Raw genomic sequence first — 17,093 nt, forward strand, 5'->3', positions numbered from 1 at the left:
GGCTGAAGGAAATCCAGATGAGCGAGTATGACGCAGCAACGTACGACAGGTTCTCGGGAGCCGTCCGGCGGCAGGTGCAGTCCCTGCGTGTCATCCTCGACAGCCTGCAGGTAATCCTCGAAGCGTCGCGAGCGCCGCCCGGCAGGTGGCGGGCTCGGGGGCCTGGGGGAGGGTGCAAGGATTAGGAATGAAGGATTCGGAGACCAGGGATTCAGCCTCATGCCTGGTGTTTTTAAGGGGTTCGTTTGTCATGCACAGCATCCCACTGCAAGCGCCTCGAAAAATGAACATAAATATGATGGCAGCAGCATTTCAGGTATTGCGAATACAGCATTTTGCAGGTGCTCCTGGGGTCGTCTTTTATATCCTGTGATTCATTGTCAATTATCAATTTCGGAAATATTTGCAAGTATGATTTCAAAGTCAATTTATTTTTGTTGTCATTTGTAGGAGCGAGCCGTTTGATTTGTTGGATTATTTTCCAATGCTTTCATTACTCTACCCTGGTTTTAAGACTCTTTGAGGATTAAACTAATGCATCCCCACGCCCTGGAAACCCCCAGGAGTATAAAGTGTCATTTCTTTAAGCTGTTTAGCAACAGCAGAGAGTATTATACCGGCCCCTCCTTGAGGATCAGTGTCTTTCTAAATGTACTTTGAACACCTGGTTTGTCTCACTTACACTAAAGCTGCCCTAAGGGCTGCAAATATCCCTAAAATATTTCATTTATTGGTGGTTCTTTTGCCCAGCTACTTCCAGCTCTTACTGGGCACTGGAATGGGAATTTTATAGTGTTTTCTACTATTTTAGGGACAATAACAGTAAACGCGTCGAGGAAAATAGCGCCAATTGGATTTGCTTTCATATGGCCCAACAAAGATGCTGCTTTTTTCTCAGTTTATTTGCTTTTTTTAGTCCTACTGTTGCACGTTGTTGTCATCTAATGAAAGCTGCATTGAGTTGTAGTTCTAGGGCAAGGTTAGTTGGCAGCCTAGTGCAAGTGGTCCAGTTCTAGTTTGGCCCCAAAAGCATCGCAGGTTGTCACAGGGCAGAAACAAGCATGCATCATACATGTCTGAATGTGGGTCCTAGCCGGGACAGGTATGCAACATTAGAAGTGAGATTGTAGGTTTTCCCTACTGTCCTGGACATTAGTACATAGTCTGTGAAGGAAAGTGGCCTCTGAAGCAGGGCAGTCAGTTCACACATTTCCCAGGGGGCAGCACTCTACGGCACAACCTTTGACACCAGTGATTTCAATGAAAGAAACATCACATTATGTGAGAATATGTGTGGTATTGAGGAAGCCGCCAAACAGACACACATTGACAAAGCCAATATTTGTTTAGCTTCATGTAATACCGTTTGCAGACATTGGCATGCAGAAAAGCCGTGGCTCTGGTGATAATGGCGGTGGTTGTATTGGGGGATGGTAATGTTAGTGATGGTAATGATGGTAGGCAAGGTGGTTCTACTGATTGCTCATGCCCAATTCCTGATAACAATAGTAAAAAAGAAAAACTGCAACTGTAAAAAATGATAGAAAGGATTGCTTTCTGTACGTGATGCATGTGTGAGATAAATAATTGAATGTGTGAATGTAAAGTGCGTTATTAACTTGGTAGATAGTCCCTCGTGCATTACAATGCAAGCACCTGGTAGGAGGCTCAATAATACACCAAACAGCCAATAGCATGGAGTAAGAGGTAATGCTCCTCCAGGTGAAGTCAAAGCCAACTCTGTATATTTTAACAAACTGGTAACAACACGCCTCTCAGACACCTGTGTTGTTAATCTAGGTTTGATAAATGAGTAATTGGATATTTAGGGCACTGTACAAGTGATATCACAACACCCAGGATCAGTCAAAAGAGACGCAGGCCCTCTTATATGGCGGTATCACCGCCAACAGGATGGCGATATATATTGCCACATTATGAGTTTGGCGGGTTGGCCGCTGCCAACTCGCCACATCTCCACTCATGAACTACCCGGTGGTCCACAGAAGACCGCCGGCGGCATTATGAGCCGGCCTACTGCCATGGTTTCCTCAGCAGTAGCAACGTCACAAAAACTATGGCGGTAGGGCTACACTGGTGACAGGAAACTCCTTCCCTGTCACTAGTAGAAGGCTCCCCCACCCACTCCAGCAATCACCTGACCCCTCTACAGAAAGAGCGCCCCCCTGCACCCCCACCCCACCCCCTCTCAGCATACATATCAACACACACAACCACACGCACCACGCATTCACCCATTCACCTCCACTTCTAGACACACATCCACTCACATAGATCCATACAAGCATCCACTCACACACATTTACACATGCATTCACTCACACATATTCACATGCTTTCAGGCACGCATCCACACTAACATACTCACACGCATACACACTGACATGCAGACACACACTGCAACATTCATACACGCATTCACTCACACGCATACAACCACACATACACCACAACACTTACAGACATATTCACACACGCATTCATACACTCAGGCAGACAACACACACAACAGCCCCTGTCGGATGCACGACTTACCTTATCTGGCTAGAAGGTCGTCCGGTAAACAGGAAGGGGCGCTGCTCCCGCCGGCAGGACACCGCCAGGCTGTATTAATGGTTATAATATGGCTGGCGGTGTCCTTCTGGCGGGGCGGTACAGGTGGTAGCACCGCCCAGGCACCTCCGACCACCAGCATGGATACTGCCAGCAATACCCATATCATGGCGGGCGGAAGACCACCAGCACTAGCGGTCTTCTGGTGCCCGTGGCTTCGGCGGTCTTAAGAAAAGAACGCTGAAGTCATAATGAGGGCCACAATGTCTTAATACCTGCAGAATACAAAGCGATTTAAATCCAAGCAGATTCAGAACATGAAGACATGCAGCACATGACATCAATGTACAACAAACATATTACTAATAATAATAGCAATAACATATATTCAGTGCTGGTGTTTCTAGGCATACTAAATAGATGTTACTTTTACTCAATGTAATAATGGCTAGTTTATTGACCTCAGAAGGATGGAAGGCTGAATAGATCTTGGCAGGGTTTGTGCTTGTGTCCTGCATTTCACAGCATCCGTTAGTCAGCAGCATGTGTTTAACTTAAGCCAGATGGGATTGTATTGAGTGAAGTAAAGCGAGTCATATTTGGGAGGGAGGACACAATGCAAATAGGAAAATTAAAGCTTATTAAATCATGTATGATGTTTTTGTGTTGCACTTCGTGAATAGAATCACTGCTAGGTGCTCCTGAATTTGCAGTTAAGGAAACTGACAACACTGTAAAGTGACCGAGTTTGCTGAGTATCAGGCAATTCGCAAATGTGTGGAATAAGCTATTTCAGATGACCTGCATCTCATGCCATAAAGTAGATGAACAAGAGAGTAAGGCTAGAAGAGCCTTCACACAACTGAGATCACAGCATCTGAAGTGCTACTCTTGGGGGAGCATCTTGAAATGTGAGAGGAGTCACAGGCATCTGAGAGGAGTGAAGGAAATGGGGATGATTGGACGAACCATAAGTGACATTTTGCCCAGCAAGGGTAGGTTTTGAGTTAAACGTCCTAACCAATATGCAGGGTTTTCTAAAACAAGCACCGACTATTTGTGTGTACGCAAGTCACCTACAGAATGTAAGCCATCATGATAAAAATCACAGTACATTATACAGTTGTCGTACAAGAGTCGTACCATCTCTAATGCTTCCATTTTCTTACGATAATGGCATTACTCCTAGTCCTACTCCCTCGCCTTCCTTTTAACCAATGAGGCCTCCCGCCTCCCCTCTAGACCCTCCCTTCCCCTTTCAAAAACCCCCCCCACCCTTATCCCCTCCTGTACAAAAACCAAGCCCAAGCTGCAACTCGGACAGTCCGTACCGGGAGGGTGGGAGGGAACGGAAAAGGAAGGCGAGGGAGTAGGACTAGGAGTAATGCCATTATCGTAAGAAAATGGAAGCATTACCTCCCGTCCCTCCCTCGCCTTCCTTTTAATCAATGAGACATAGCAAGAAAACACACAGGAGACGGACATCGAGTTGCAAGACCTTTATTTAATATCCTGCACCAAGAACATCCCAAACATTATCTCATAGAGGATAAGACCCGGTGACCTAACACCGACTCCAAACTACCCAAGTCCGACAGCCTATAATGACGCACAAACGTCGAAGGAGAAGCCCAAGTGGCGGCCCTGCAAATTTCCACCACGGAAGTCCCCTGAAGCTCCGCCACCGTAGCCGCCATGCCTCTGGTAGATCTCCCCTGAATCCCTTGAGGAGGAACCACCTCTTTCAAGGAATAGGCCAACAGAATTAAAGATCGAACCCACCGACTCAAGGAAGCCGTGGAAGGTTTCTCACCTTTGCGAGCCGGACCAAAATTAACAAACAGTGAATCCCCTTTACGAAAAGGAGCCACCACCCGCAGATACTCCAACAAAACCCTGCGCACATCCAACGAATGCAAACGGACCTCCTCCCTTGAGGAGGGATTCGGACAAAATGAAGGAAGGATGACCTCCTGCCGGGAATGGAACGAAGAATTGACTTTAGGAATAAAGGAAGGTACCGGAACCAGAACCACCCGATCGTGAAAAATCTTACAAAAAGGAAAGGAACAAGCCAATGCCCCCAATTCCCCCAACCGACGAGCCGAAGTAATGGCTACCAAAAAGAATGTCTTCAAAGATAGATGGCGCAAATCACAGTCCCCCAAAGGTTCAAAAGGGGGCTCCGTCAACACATCCAAAACCAAGGACAGATCCCATGAAGGAAAAGAACGTACCGGGCGAGGAAATAAATTAACAAGCCCTTGAAAAAATCTCGGCATCAAGCGCCCTTCATCCTGAAGATTACGCCATGGTCCTCTGAATGCCTGAATAGCCGCCCACTGCACCCGAAGAGATGCCACTGACAACCCTAAATGAGCACCGTCCTGCAGGAACTGCATCACCTCAAAGATAGAAGCGCAGGTAGGATCTAACTCACGACTTAAGCACCATGACGAAAACACCTTCCACTGTCTACCATAAGAAAGCAAAGTGGAACGTCTCCTCGAAGCCAGCAATGTAGAACTCAAAGCTACCGGCACCCCCAGACCTGTCAATCCCCGTCGTTCAACTTCCAGGCCGTCAAGTGTAACCTTCTCAATGACCCCAATGGGAGGCAGGGAAACTCCAGGGGAGACGGACAAAGAGGCAGAGGCCACATCCTCCCGTCCGCCATCAGCCTCAACAAGGGGAACCAATTCGCCCTCGGCCAAAGTGGCGCAATTAGGACAACCCTGGACCCCAGATCCCTCACACGTAACAGAAACGCCCTGAGTAGTTGAAAAGGAGGGAACGCATACAAAAGGCCCTGCGGCCAAGGACATGACATCCCGTCCACCTCCCATGCTTGGGGACATCGAAACCGGGAGCAGAAGCGATCCACTTTCGCATTCCCTACTGACGCAAACACATCCAGCACTGGAAGACCCCAAAGCCGAACCAGATGCTGAAACAGAGACTTCCGGAGAGAGAAAAGTTGAGAGGAAGGAATCACTCTGCTCAGCCGATCCGCCCGAACATTCACCCCCCCCCGAATGTACGTAGCCCTGAGAGAAGGAACCCACTCCTGAGCCCACACAAAAATCTCCCTGACTAGATTGAACAGAGCCCTTGACCTGGTCCCTCCTTGCCGATTGACATAAGCCTTGGCCACTAAGTTGTCTGTGCGAACCAGAACCGCCGAACCCCTCAGGGAATCCTGAAAATGGACCAGAGCCAGGAATACTGCCCGCAATTCGCGCCAATTCGACGACCGACTCGCCTCCCGAGGGGACCAAAACCCCTGAATCTGAGCCGACCCCATCCATGCCCCCCAACCGGAGAGGCTGGCATCCGTCGTCACCACCACGGGTCTCAGAGGCGATAAAGAAACCCCTATCCTCAGGTGGTCTGCATCCAACCACCATTGCAACTCTCTGTGAATCAATCCGGACCCTGGAACCCTGTCCTTCAGAGAACCGGACCCTGGTGTCCACCTTCTCAAGAACCATGTCATCAAGCACAGGAGATGGAAACGTGCCCAAGGAACCAGAAATATCACCGACGCCAAATGACCCTGCAGACGCAACCATAGAAGAGCTCGGGGAGCAGACTGCAACAATACCTTCTTTACCAAAGCCTGTAGGACACCCAACCGTTTTTCTGACACAGTCACCAACCCAAGAAGAGTCTGAAACCGAGCTCCCAGAAAAACCAGATCCTGGGACGGCACTAAGTCTGACTTCTCCCAATTGATTAAAAACCCGTGGTTTTGCAGGACCCCCAGAACATGGACCACCTGCTTCTGCAAAAGGTCTCGTGATTGGGCATGAATCAAAATGTCGTCTAGATAAGGATGCAGAAATACCCCTTCTGAATGAAGCAAAGCCACTAGAGGAGCCAGCACCTTTGTGAAAATTCGAGGAGAAGATTTTAGACCGAAAGGCAGAACGCAAAACTGATAATGGTCCTGACCCACAGCAAACCTCAGGAACTTTTGAGAGGATCTTGCCACCGGTACGTGTAGGTAAGCATCCTGTAGATCCAGTGACACCAGAAAGTCCCCGTGTCTGACAAATGGAAAAATAGTCTGAATGGACAGCATGCGGAAATGCACTGTCCTGATCCAGGTATTCACCTCCTTTAGATTGAGCACCGGCCGAAATCCCCCTGAAACTTTCTGCACAAGAAACAAGACCGAATAAGTGCCCTGACCCCGCTCGTCTAGCGGAACGTGGGAAATGGCCCCCTTGACCAGTAAGTCCCGCACTCCGTCCAATAATGCTCTTCTCCGTGACCCCTCTGAAGGCAGAGGTGTGGGACGTACCCCTGAATCTGGAGGAACCACCACAAAATCTATGACATAACCATTGGCCACAATGTCTAGTACCCAATGATCGTTTACACTGTCCTTCCAAGCCGAAAGAAAGTGACTCAGTCTTCCCCCAACCGGCCCTCTGCCAGGCCCACAGTGATTGTCAGGACCCCTTCTTGAAACCACCCCGGGTCGCAGGAGCAGACTTCTTAGGTGAAAAACGCGGCTGAAAATGCCGTTTCCTAAATGAAAAGGATTTAGCATCCCTAGTAGGAGAAGATCTGGAATGTTTCTTCCACCCTTTACCCGAAGAAGAACCCCCTTTATAAGGTAAAGCATGCTTCCGTTCCTTAAAAGCCTTGGAAAGCATGGATGGCAATTGTTCTCCAAACAAGGTACGACCTTCAAACGGCAGTCTCAACAAGGCCGCCTTTTCCCCCGGATCAGCCTTCCAGGAACGCAACCAGAGGGACCTACGAGCCCCAATCAAAGACCCAGATGCCAGAGCCGAAGTACGGACCACATCCGAAGACACATCAGCCAACAATCTGGCCTGCTGCTCCATACCAGCCAGGAGCTCCGAACATTCCGCCCCTTCCTGTACAGCCACCGCCAGTTTATCAAAGTCTTGAACCAATGACTGTGACGCATAAGCAGAATAAATCCCTGCCCTCAGCGCCAGATTTTCCGCAGCAAAAGCCCTCCTAAGACCCGAATCCACTTTACGGTCAGTGGCATCCGTAGGCACACAATCCTCCGGATTGACTGCCGTTTTGCCAATCAGAGTAGCCAAAATAGAGTCCAGGCGTACTGAAGGAGGCAAAACCTCCTCACCCTCAAGTAAGTAAAGTTTCTGAAGGAATCGTGGAACCTGAGCCTTATCCACATCCTTCCACTCACGAAACACCATATCCCTCACAGGTCCCTGAAAAGGCATGGCAAACTTTGAAGGTGTCTTATATTGAGGAAATAAATGAGAATCCGAGTCTGCAGGTTGAAACACTGGGAAACCCAAATTGTCCCGAACATGTGCCATCACTTCCCACATATCTTCTCTGGAAACATATTTCCCCCCAGATGACGTCGATGGGGCCTCATCCTCACTCTCCTATGAGGATTTCCTAGCTGCTACCGATGAATGCGCACATTTAGACTGACCAGTCCTGGCCACGCCTGCTTGTAGTGCCCTGGTCACCGCCACCTCAATCATATCCTGAACCTCCTCTCTGGACATGAAGGGAGTACCCCTGCCAGGTACCTGTGAGTTCTCAGGAGTAGTAATGCTAGCCTCACCCCCCTCCTCCTCCGAGGAAGAAGAGACAATCCTACGTCTCTTTGCTGGAACTTTAGGCATGGTAAACAAATAATCACTGACTTGAACCCCACAAAACTACCCTCTATATAGGCACCTGGTCCTCCCCCCAATCAGGGCTCCACCAATCCCTAAAGAGGTCACCTATTTCATCAAAATACATAAAAACCACGGGCCGAACGCCCGTCCTACCTGAGAGCATCTCAGAGTTGAAGTCCCTCGGTTCCCCGCGGGCTCCGCGGCGCTGAAACCCGGAAATCAACGTCCCAGCCACAGAGGGCCGGCTGACCCCGTCAGCCGGCCTCCAGGACACGCCTCTCGAGCAACCATGCTGCTCGTTCAAGACGCGACCCAGCCGTAGCACTCCTCGCGGAGCTCCGCGTCCCGAGGAGTGCCTCCATCGACGACCTCCAGGCCCCGCCGTGCAGGTAAGAAAGGGAAAGAAAACCGTCTAGCGTGGGCTAGACAAAAGAACAGGAGGGGATAAGGGTGGGGGGGGTTTTTGAAAGGGGAAGGGAGGGTCTAGAGGGGAGGCGGGAGGCCTCATTGGTTAAAAGGAAGGCGAGGGAGGGACGGGAGGTAATTGCTTTGACAGGCCTTACTCTGGCACAATGTAATGGGACTGAAGCAGAGCTGGACGGGCCTTTTATTGAACCGGAGATTTTCTCGGTATGCCAGAGCCCTGCAGGCCGGTTTTGAACGCCATGGCCTCTCCTTAAGCCTATGTTACTTTTCCCAGCTTCCTGAGGTTGATTTCAGGAGGCACAAGGATTCTTCAAAAGAGAGAGCAAGAGAGGGAGGTGGAAGGTATATAGAAGGCTATCAGAGAGAGGACGGGGAAGAATAATGGATAGATGGAAAGAGAGAGATGTTACGAGGAGACAAAGGGGACATTTTTGCCAGGTGTGCTTTTGATTTCTCAGCCTGTCCCTGGACTCGTCAGGCAATGCCCAGCTATTATGTAGCTACTAAATCAACATGGTAGGAGATGAGATCTTTATAGGCGTCTCAGTCTTCTAGCTCCTTTGTGACTTGGGCACTTCTTTCTTTGAATAGTAAAAAAAGAAGCAACCTGGTATGTTATAATGAGAGGAATTTCACCTTGCGTCTTATCAGGATCATTAGAAATACATAGTACAGTACCACAATATAAAGTTAAGACCAAAGCATAGTCTACTTGCACTCTTACATTCTCTATTTGGAATATTTCACCGTTTTTTCAGATGTTTGCGAATTGTGTATGTCTGGAAACCTGTGTAGCCACAATGGCCAGTTTATAGTTTATAGGTGTTCTTTCAAAGACAATCCATCATTTTCATCTATTGGCAATGTCACATTATTTTCCATTGGTTCAGGAACACTTCTTCTGGCACTGTGTGTGCATGAGGTATTTGTTGTCACCCTTGCAACTTTTAGGGTATGTGAGAAGGTCCTAAACAAACAAGAAATTTAATTAATGTCATAGCCTGTCCTGCTGCCCATCATTTTGTGATCCATGTTTGCACACAATGTCATGATAAGCCATATAGGTTTAAAGTTAATGTACAGAGGGAGTGTACCTGGTGCTGTAACAGGTACCACGTGGCAAGTGCTTACTCATTCTCACTGAAAAAGACTCTCCCTGGCGGTAACTTTTGGAGGGATCCATAACGAGTACTGTGCCCTGGATGCTGCTAATTGATCCACATGCCTTTTCACATGGTGGTTGTATTTAAAATTTACTCATCTTTCAGTTCGAAAGCCGCCACTTACATTGTGGAAAACGCATGCCTTGTGCTCTGAAATTTCATAATGTACAGTGTTTGTAGCCAGAGTTGAGTTTCATAGGAGCTATGGAGTGAATTTTACTCAGTGCCTAGATTGAGGTGTGAAAGTATAAAGCATGAGGTTGCAGTTCTGCTTACAGGGCCACACTTGTGTAAACGTGAGCTATGAGGGCAGGAGACTCAGGGAGAGCTCAGTCGTTACTGAACCTCACAGAATTTTATGGCTATAGACTGCAAACATAAATGTCAACCAAGGGCACTGCGATGGTTCTGAGCTGTCAAATTGAGGAAGAACTGTGTCATACAGTTTTCCTGCAGTGTGTGAGCCAATGAACTATATAACAGTTAGAAATGGGGTCTTTGGTTGGCAGTCAGGTTACCCCCTGTCCAAGCAAGGACCCTCACTCTAGTCAGGGTAAGTCACACACAATCCAAATTATCCTGTGCCCACCCTCTGGTAGCCTGGCACTGAGCAGTCAGGCTTAACTTAGAAGGCAATGTGTAAAGTATTTGTGCAATAAATCATACAATAACACAATATAGCACCACAAAAATACACCATACTGTGTTTAGAAAAATATATAATATTTATCTGGATAAATGCAGGTCAAAATGATTAAAGATGAAATAGGCAAATGTAGGGATATCACTGAAAGTGATATCAAGTGTCTTTAGAGTTAAAAGATTACTGTAAAAGCAATACAAAGTGCCTTAAGTTCTCCTAGAAACAACAAGTGTCTCTTGCAGGGCAAAGTACCTGGTTTGCGTTGAAAAATCCTCGCAAGGGACCGCAGAGGAAGAGATATGTGGAAAACGATGAGTGTGCATCAGTTTTGCCCCTTTGCACACAGACTTGTGCCATTATTTTCCACGCGGGGAAGACATTGTGTTGATTTCCGGCACGCGGACTTGGATCCTCTTCGGGTTGCGGGGTTTTCAGATGCCCCGGGGATGATGGGTAGAATCCTGGGCTTGCAGAGCGAAGTCACAGCGGCTACATCGATTCCGGTAGGTGATGCGTGGAATTTTTGTTCCGCACGGCAGGCGCTGTGTTGATTCCTCTCAGGAAGTCAGGCGGCGTCGTTCTGAGTCGGCTTACGTCGATCCAGTAGGGCTGTGCATTAAAGTTCTGGGTGCGCCTCTGGCACTGCGTTGATCTTCTGTTGCGAAGTCCGGCTGCGTCGTTCCGGACTTAGCGTGCGGTGAAAATTTCACCGCTAGCAGGCTGTGCGTCGTTCTTGGCAGGCGGGGCGTCAAATTTTTGCCGCACGGTGATTTCAGCTGCAGGAGAGAAGTCTTTTTGGTCCTGAGACTTCAGGGAACAGGATGCAAGCTCTATCCAAGCCCTTGGAGAGCACCTCTGCAGCAAGGCAAGAGAGCAGCAAGACAGCAGGGCAACAGCAAGGCAACAGTCCTCTTCAGAAAGCAGTCAGGTGAGTCCTTTAGGCAGCCAGGAAGTTCTTCTTGTCAGGGTGCAGGTTCTGGTTCAGGTTTCTTCTCCAGGTAGTGTCTGAGGTGGTAGGGCAGAGGCCCTGTTTTCATACCCAAATGTGCCTTTGAAGTGGGGGAGACTTCAAAGAGTGGCTTAGAAGTGCACCAGGTCCCCTTTCAGTTCAATCCTGTCTGCCAGGGTCCCAGTAGGGGGTGTGTCAGTCCTTTGTGTGAGAGCAGGCCCTCCACCCTCCCAGCCCAGGAACACCCACTCAAAATGCAGATGTATGCAAGTGAGGCTGAGCATCCTTTTTGGGGTGTGTTTGGGGTGTGTCTGAGTGAATGCACAAGGAGGTGTCAACTAAACCCAGCCAGGCGTGGATTGTAAGGCACAGAAAGATTTAAGTGCAGAGAAATGCTCACTTTCTAAAAGTGGCATTTCTAAAATAGTAATATTAAACCCAACTTCACCAGTCAGCAGGATTTTGTATTACCATTCCGGCCATACTAAATATGACCTTCCTACTCCTTTCAGATCAGCAGCTACCACTCAAACAATGTATGATGGCAGCACCAATGTTAGCCTATGAAGGGATCAGGCCTCGCAGTAGTGTAAAAATTAATTTAGGAGCTTTACACTTTCAGGACATGTAAACTACACAGGTACATGTCCTGCCTTTTACCTACACAGCTCCCTGCCCTAGGGGTTACCTAGGACACACATTAGGGGTGACTTATATGTAGAAAAAGGGGAGTTTTAGGCTTGGCAAGTACTTTTGAATGCCAAGTCGAATTGGCAGTGAAACTGCACACACAGGCCTTGCAATGGCAGGCCTGAGACAAGGTTCAGGGGCTACTGAAGTGGGTGGTACAATCAGTGCTGCAGGCCTACTGGTAGCTTTTAATCTACAGGCCCTGGGCGCATATAGTGCACTCTACTAGGGACTTATAAGTAAATTAAATAGCTCAATTGGGTGTGATCCAATGTTACCATGTTTAAAGGGAGAGAGCATATGCACTTTAGCACTGGTTAGTAGTGCTAAAGTGTGCAGAGTCTAAAAACCAGCAAAAACAGTATCTCAAAAGTGGAGGGAGGCAGACAAAAAGTTAGGGGTGACCACTCTAAGGCTGTCAGGTCTAACAATAACCTACTAAGAATAATAGCAGACTTGCATGTGGAGTGCCTTGAGGATGGTAGCATCCCTGGCAGTTTCTGATGGAGCGTGACCACAGTATCCTCTACTTCCTGAAGTCCGGTAGCAGCAGGGACCTTAGTTCGTTGAAGACATGGTCGTCTGCATTGGGGGACACTTCAGAGAGAAGCACAATGCACACCTATAACCAGATAATTTCCTTGTGAGGATGAGAGTGTGGAAGTATGGATTTTCGCCTGTCTTGTTACCAGTGCGGTGTTGCAGTCCTGTTACTGCGGCACAAACAAACACAGACACAGAGTGCATTACACCTGACCCAGAAAGTACCTAGGTACAGACGAACCGCTCATTTATTTTCTTGACTACATCACTAGGACAAAACCACTAACAGAAACTTTGAACCAAATTCAGGTGGTGCTGTGTTGCACTTGCTTGAACTAAGAGGAACCCATGCCAAAGAATGCAGCACTCTTAGTCTGAGTAATGAATTTATTAAGGCACTTCCCAGATATCAGAAGCACAGAAGTATGTGAAAATAAGCAGTTAACTCAAATGAAGTAAAACGTGTATACACAAGAAAGATCATAGCAGTTAAACAATCACCGGCAAAGATGTGCAATGCATCAACAGTGAATATATATATATATATATATATATATATCTGCTAAATAATCAAAAGTTAAAATGCATCACCATGAGGGGTAAATCCATCATCCGAGCCAGCATGGCCGGGGAACCCTGTGATGGCCAACGCAGGAGACCACAAATGAGATCAAAATTCTCCCAGACAGCGCGTCCGCTCCACAGGTGAGTTCCTGTCTTTGCGCCAAGTCCCCCCATCTTTTATACCTTAAACAAGCTAGGAGAGCATTCTAGAACACCCTCTCCTCTTTTATGAAATCAAGTGCTGGCTGTACTTGATCTGCTTCAAAAACAAGCAAATTAACTGGCTGGGCCCCAATGCACGTTCCAGAGACAGAGCTGTACCTTTCTCTGATGAAAACATTCCCAGCCTGGCACTCTCTTATCATGTCCGTATCCCCCATAATATGTTCCAACATGGGATGACCCTGTTCTGGTGAGAAAAGCAAAAACACATTCTGTGTGAAAAACAAGCTTGGTGTGGAAAAACCCTGCGCCGCTGCTGTGACGGCACCTGAAGATGAGCACAAAATGGAGTCAATGGTCGAGATGGAGTCGTGGTTAAATACACATAGAATTACACTCCACACTTTGACAGTGACTCTCATAACATACTGGTTTGAAAGTAACCCTTGTTGGTCTAAACATAGTCATTAGGTTAGGTACACATTATGTACAGCAACATTGTATTATTATAGTACAAATTACTACAAATATTCTACCTAAAATAGAACAAAGCTGACCAAAATCTGGGAGCCACTCAAAAAGCCAGTCCCACCACTCTTTGTCTACATCTTGCTTCACTCCCTTCACCAATTTGTGCAAGACTTCATGTCTGAGATTGGATAGATTTAGAATGATCTGAAAACATCACATTCCTTCAAATTCTGAGCAGCCATGATCGTGCTTCATAAGCAAGTAGTCCATAGCTGCCCCGTTTTGCAAAGCAGCTTTTCTAGTGCCTCATATATCTAGTAATAGCGCTGCCAAAGCAATAGATGTATGATTTAACCATCAGACATTTTAGTTTGTTAATAACTCAAATATTATAGACAGGTAATCTTGGAACTCCTACTATTTTTTGTTAAATCTTTTTATTGGTTTTATCCATTTAACATAGCACCAGATTATACTGTACAGAGTTGGTTGGCACTGATACTTTTTAGATATAGGTAACAAGTTGCACATTCAAATTCCATGAGGGGGAAACAGTAAAATGCGATCAGTGCAATAAAGTGATAGTAGCGAGGTCAATATACTTAGCTGTTTTAAGGTGGCAAAGAACGAAGAATATACTGGGAAACATCATCATGCAAGAGATGGCTACGTGAGCTCTGTGAACCACTTCCAGCGAGTCTAGGGTCAGCTCAGCTCTGGTATAAACAAGGTCCTTCATGCAGGAAGTTCTTGATGCATTTGTAGGAGCAACAGTGGTGAGAAAAATAATTACATAATACAAGAGGAACTGGTAACAAAACTTATAGCCCGTTCCCAACCCACCACCCCTTGTGGAATCCACGGGACCCACAGCATGGTAGCATCTCTGGAACTCCTACTATAGAAAGACTTAGGCTTACATATTCTGACTTTGATAATAATTGAATTTCAGAATCACAATCTTCACTTAGTCAAACTGTTTCCCTTGTGTTTCTAGTATGTAATACAGTGTGTAATGGAAACATCATAAGTCCCAACCGCGTGAAAGCACACAGTTCTCCAGTTATATTTGCAGGAATGTAGGTATATGTGATATTTCCAGAAGAAAATAACCATCCAAAAGGTAACTTGACTTGCTTAATGTGAGTAGCAGCCGATATTATATTCTTGCAAGACATGCTGCTATTTAAATTTTTACACATTTTATCACTTTTTTATTGACATAGTACTCGTTGTTCCCATGGGATCTCTTGGGGAGACCCCATTGTTGCTTCAAGGTGCATTTGAGAGTACTTTCCGATTATATGAGTGTTGCATGTTAGGTTGTAGCAGAGATTGCCAGCAGTAACATTGTAAGTGATTACCTGTGTCAGGTTGTCCCATTTTCACTCTGTCATTTCTTGGCAAAACCGGCAATATTCGTAGGGGGTAAAATGTGTCAGCACATCACTTTTTTCCACTGCTCCATCAGTATTGCTGCCATTTGCAGCAGAACACTGGCGGGAGTGGGTGTAGCGACTAAGCATGTGGAAATGACGTCAACAGTGCTTTTCATATTCGTCATGCAGAAGTCTGACCTGTTCAATAGGGTCTGGGCTTAGTAAATCCAAACGTTCTTGGACTGGTGCAGCAAGGGTGTCGATCGACGCTGTCTGTAGATTACTTCGGAGCTGGGAGCTTTCGGTCCCTCCCAACCCCACTCGGATCTGGCCGAACACACTCCATCGACCACAGTCAGCACGAAGGCCCCTCGTAGTATGATCTGTAAAAGTTAAACATGATCATTCTTGCAAATAATATTTAGCAGCTGGTAAATATATCCCATTTTTCTTGTCCTGGTTTCATGACCAGCAGAATATTGTGTTTCCCCTTTGCTATGAATTCTTCTGGTTCAAGAGGATGATTTGGGGATTCTACCCACACCTTAGCACCAGGATTGTTGTCATTTGTGCCAAAGCCTCCATCCCCACGCACTGTAAGAAGGGCTGGGACAGTCCCCTTTTTAACTATTCCTCCAAACACTGGAATGACAAAATGAGCAATTCAGTCTCCAGGTTGTATTATCAAATCGGCTTCTCCACTGTTCAATAAAATAATCTTGATCTCTCCTTCGTAGTCTGCATCAATCACTCCCCCAAGACCTGAATATCCTTAAGTGCCAGCCCAGATCGAGGAGCACTCAATCCAAAATGCCCTGGGGGAATTTGTATCTCAACAGCTGTTTTTATAAGGACCATATCCCTTGGTTTCAGTCTGTACATGTTCAAAGCATGCAAATCAAGATCTGCAGACTCTGGTGTTGCTCAGTACAGAGCTAAAGCTCCAGTCTTTGTTTCCTAATACATATTAGTATTGGTTGCTACATGAGGTTGTATCTGTAAAGCTGGGACCAACATCCGCATTAAGGGAGTTTCTGCATTTGTCAAAGGTCTATTATTCAAAATTTGAAGCGCCTCATTTAAATGATCTATCCAATTTCTCAAAGTACCATTATCCAATTACTCAAAGTACCATTATCCAATTTCTCAAAGTACCATTATCCAATTGGGGTTTCAGTAAGCCATTCATTCTCTCAATTAGTCCTGCAGCTTGTGGGTAAAATGGAATATGATAACTCCAATCTATATTGTATTGTGAACAATAGTCTTGTACCAACTTACCTTTAAAATGTGACCCGTTGTCACTCTGGACCTGAAGTGGAATGCCATCATACAATATTAACATGTCTAGCGCTTTGATGGTATTAAACTCGTTAGAACATTTACATGGGAATGCAATCAGATTTCCACCACCGTGCAGGTGTATTGACAGCTGTGACTATTTGGTAGTGGCCCGATGTAATCGATCTGCCATATCTGCCCTGGCAACTTTCCTCTCCCTGACTGACCTCTGACAGTCTGCGGAACAGATCTCTGTTGCATGTGTTGACAAATAGGACATTAAATCATAACAGTTTTAATCACATCTAGTGAAATGTGCATCCCTCTAATCTCTGCCCACCTGTTAGTGGCCTTCTCTCTCAGGTGCCCGCATTTTTGGTGAGCCCACTTAGCCATGCCCACCAAGTAAGAATCTTTTGTCGCCACTTCTGCCTCTGAGTTTTTGGCTTTGTCGTCTCCAAAGGAATTAAACCATCGTTCTAGTGAGTCAGTGGCACAGTGGGCATCTATATGATATACAGTGACGGTACTTTGCTGTAGCATTTTCCAAATTTCTTGCCGCAATTTTTGCGCCACAGCTCTTTAGAATGTTTTTCCCAGTTG

The 17,093-nt window shown here is 46.6% G+C and overlaps 1 protein-coding gene across 1 annotated transcript in view; it reads left to right on the forward strand.

Annotated features, from left to right (window-relative positions):
- The window catches only part of VWA8 (von Willebrand factor A domain containing 8), a 1,423,713-nt gene that overhangs the window by 1,242,663 nt on the left and 163,957 nt on the right, over window positions 1–17,093 (forward strand). Inside the window, exon 40 of the mRNA XM_069205432.1 lies at window positions 2–110. Within this exon, the coding sequence (XP_069061533.1) occupies window positions 2–110 (109 nt within the window). The remainder of the gene's footprint in view (window position 1; window positions 111–17,093) is intronic.

The sequence above is a fragment of the Pleurodeles waltl genome, chromosome 8 (genome assembly GCF_031143425.1).
Source record: "Pleurodeles waltl isolate 20211129_DDA chromosome 8, aPleWal1.hap1.20221129, whole genome shotgun sequence".
NCBI classification, from domain to species: Eukaryota; Metazoa; Chordata; class Amphibia; order Caudata; family Salamandridae; genus Pleurodeles; species Pleurodeles waltl.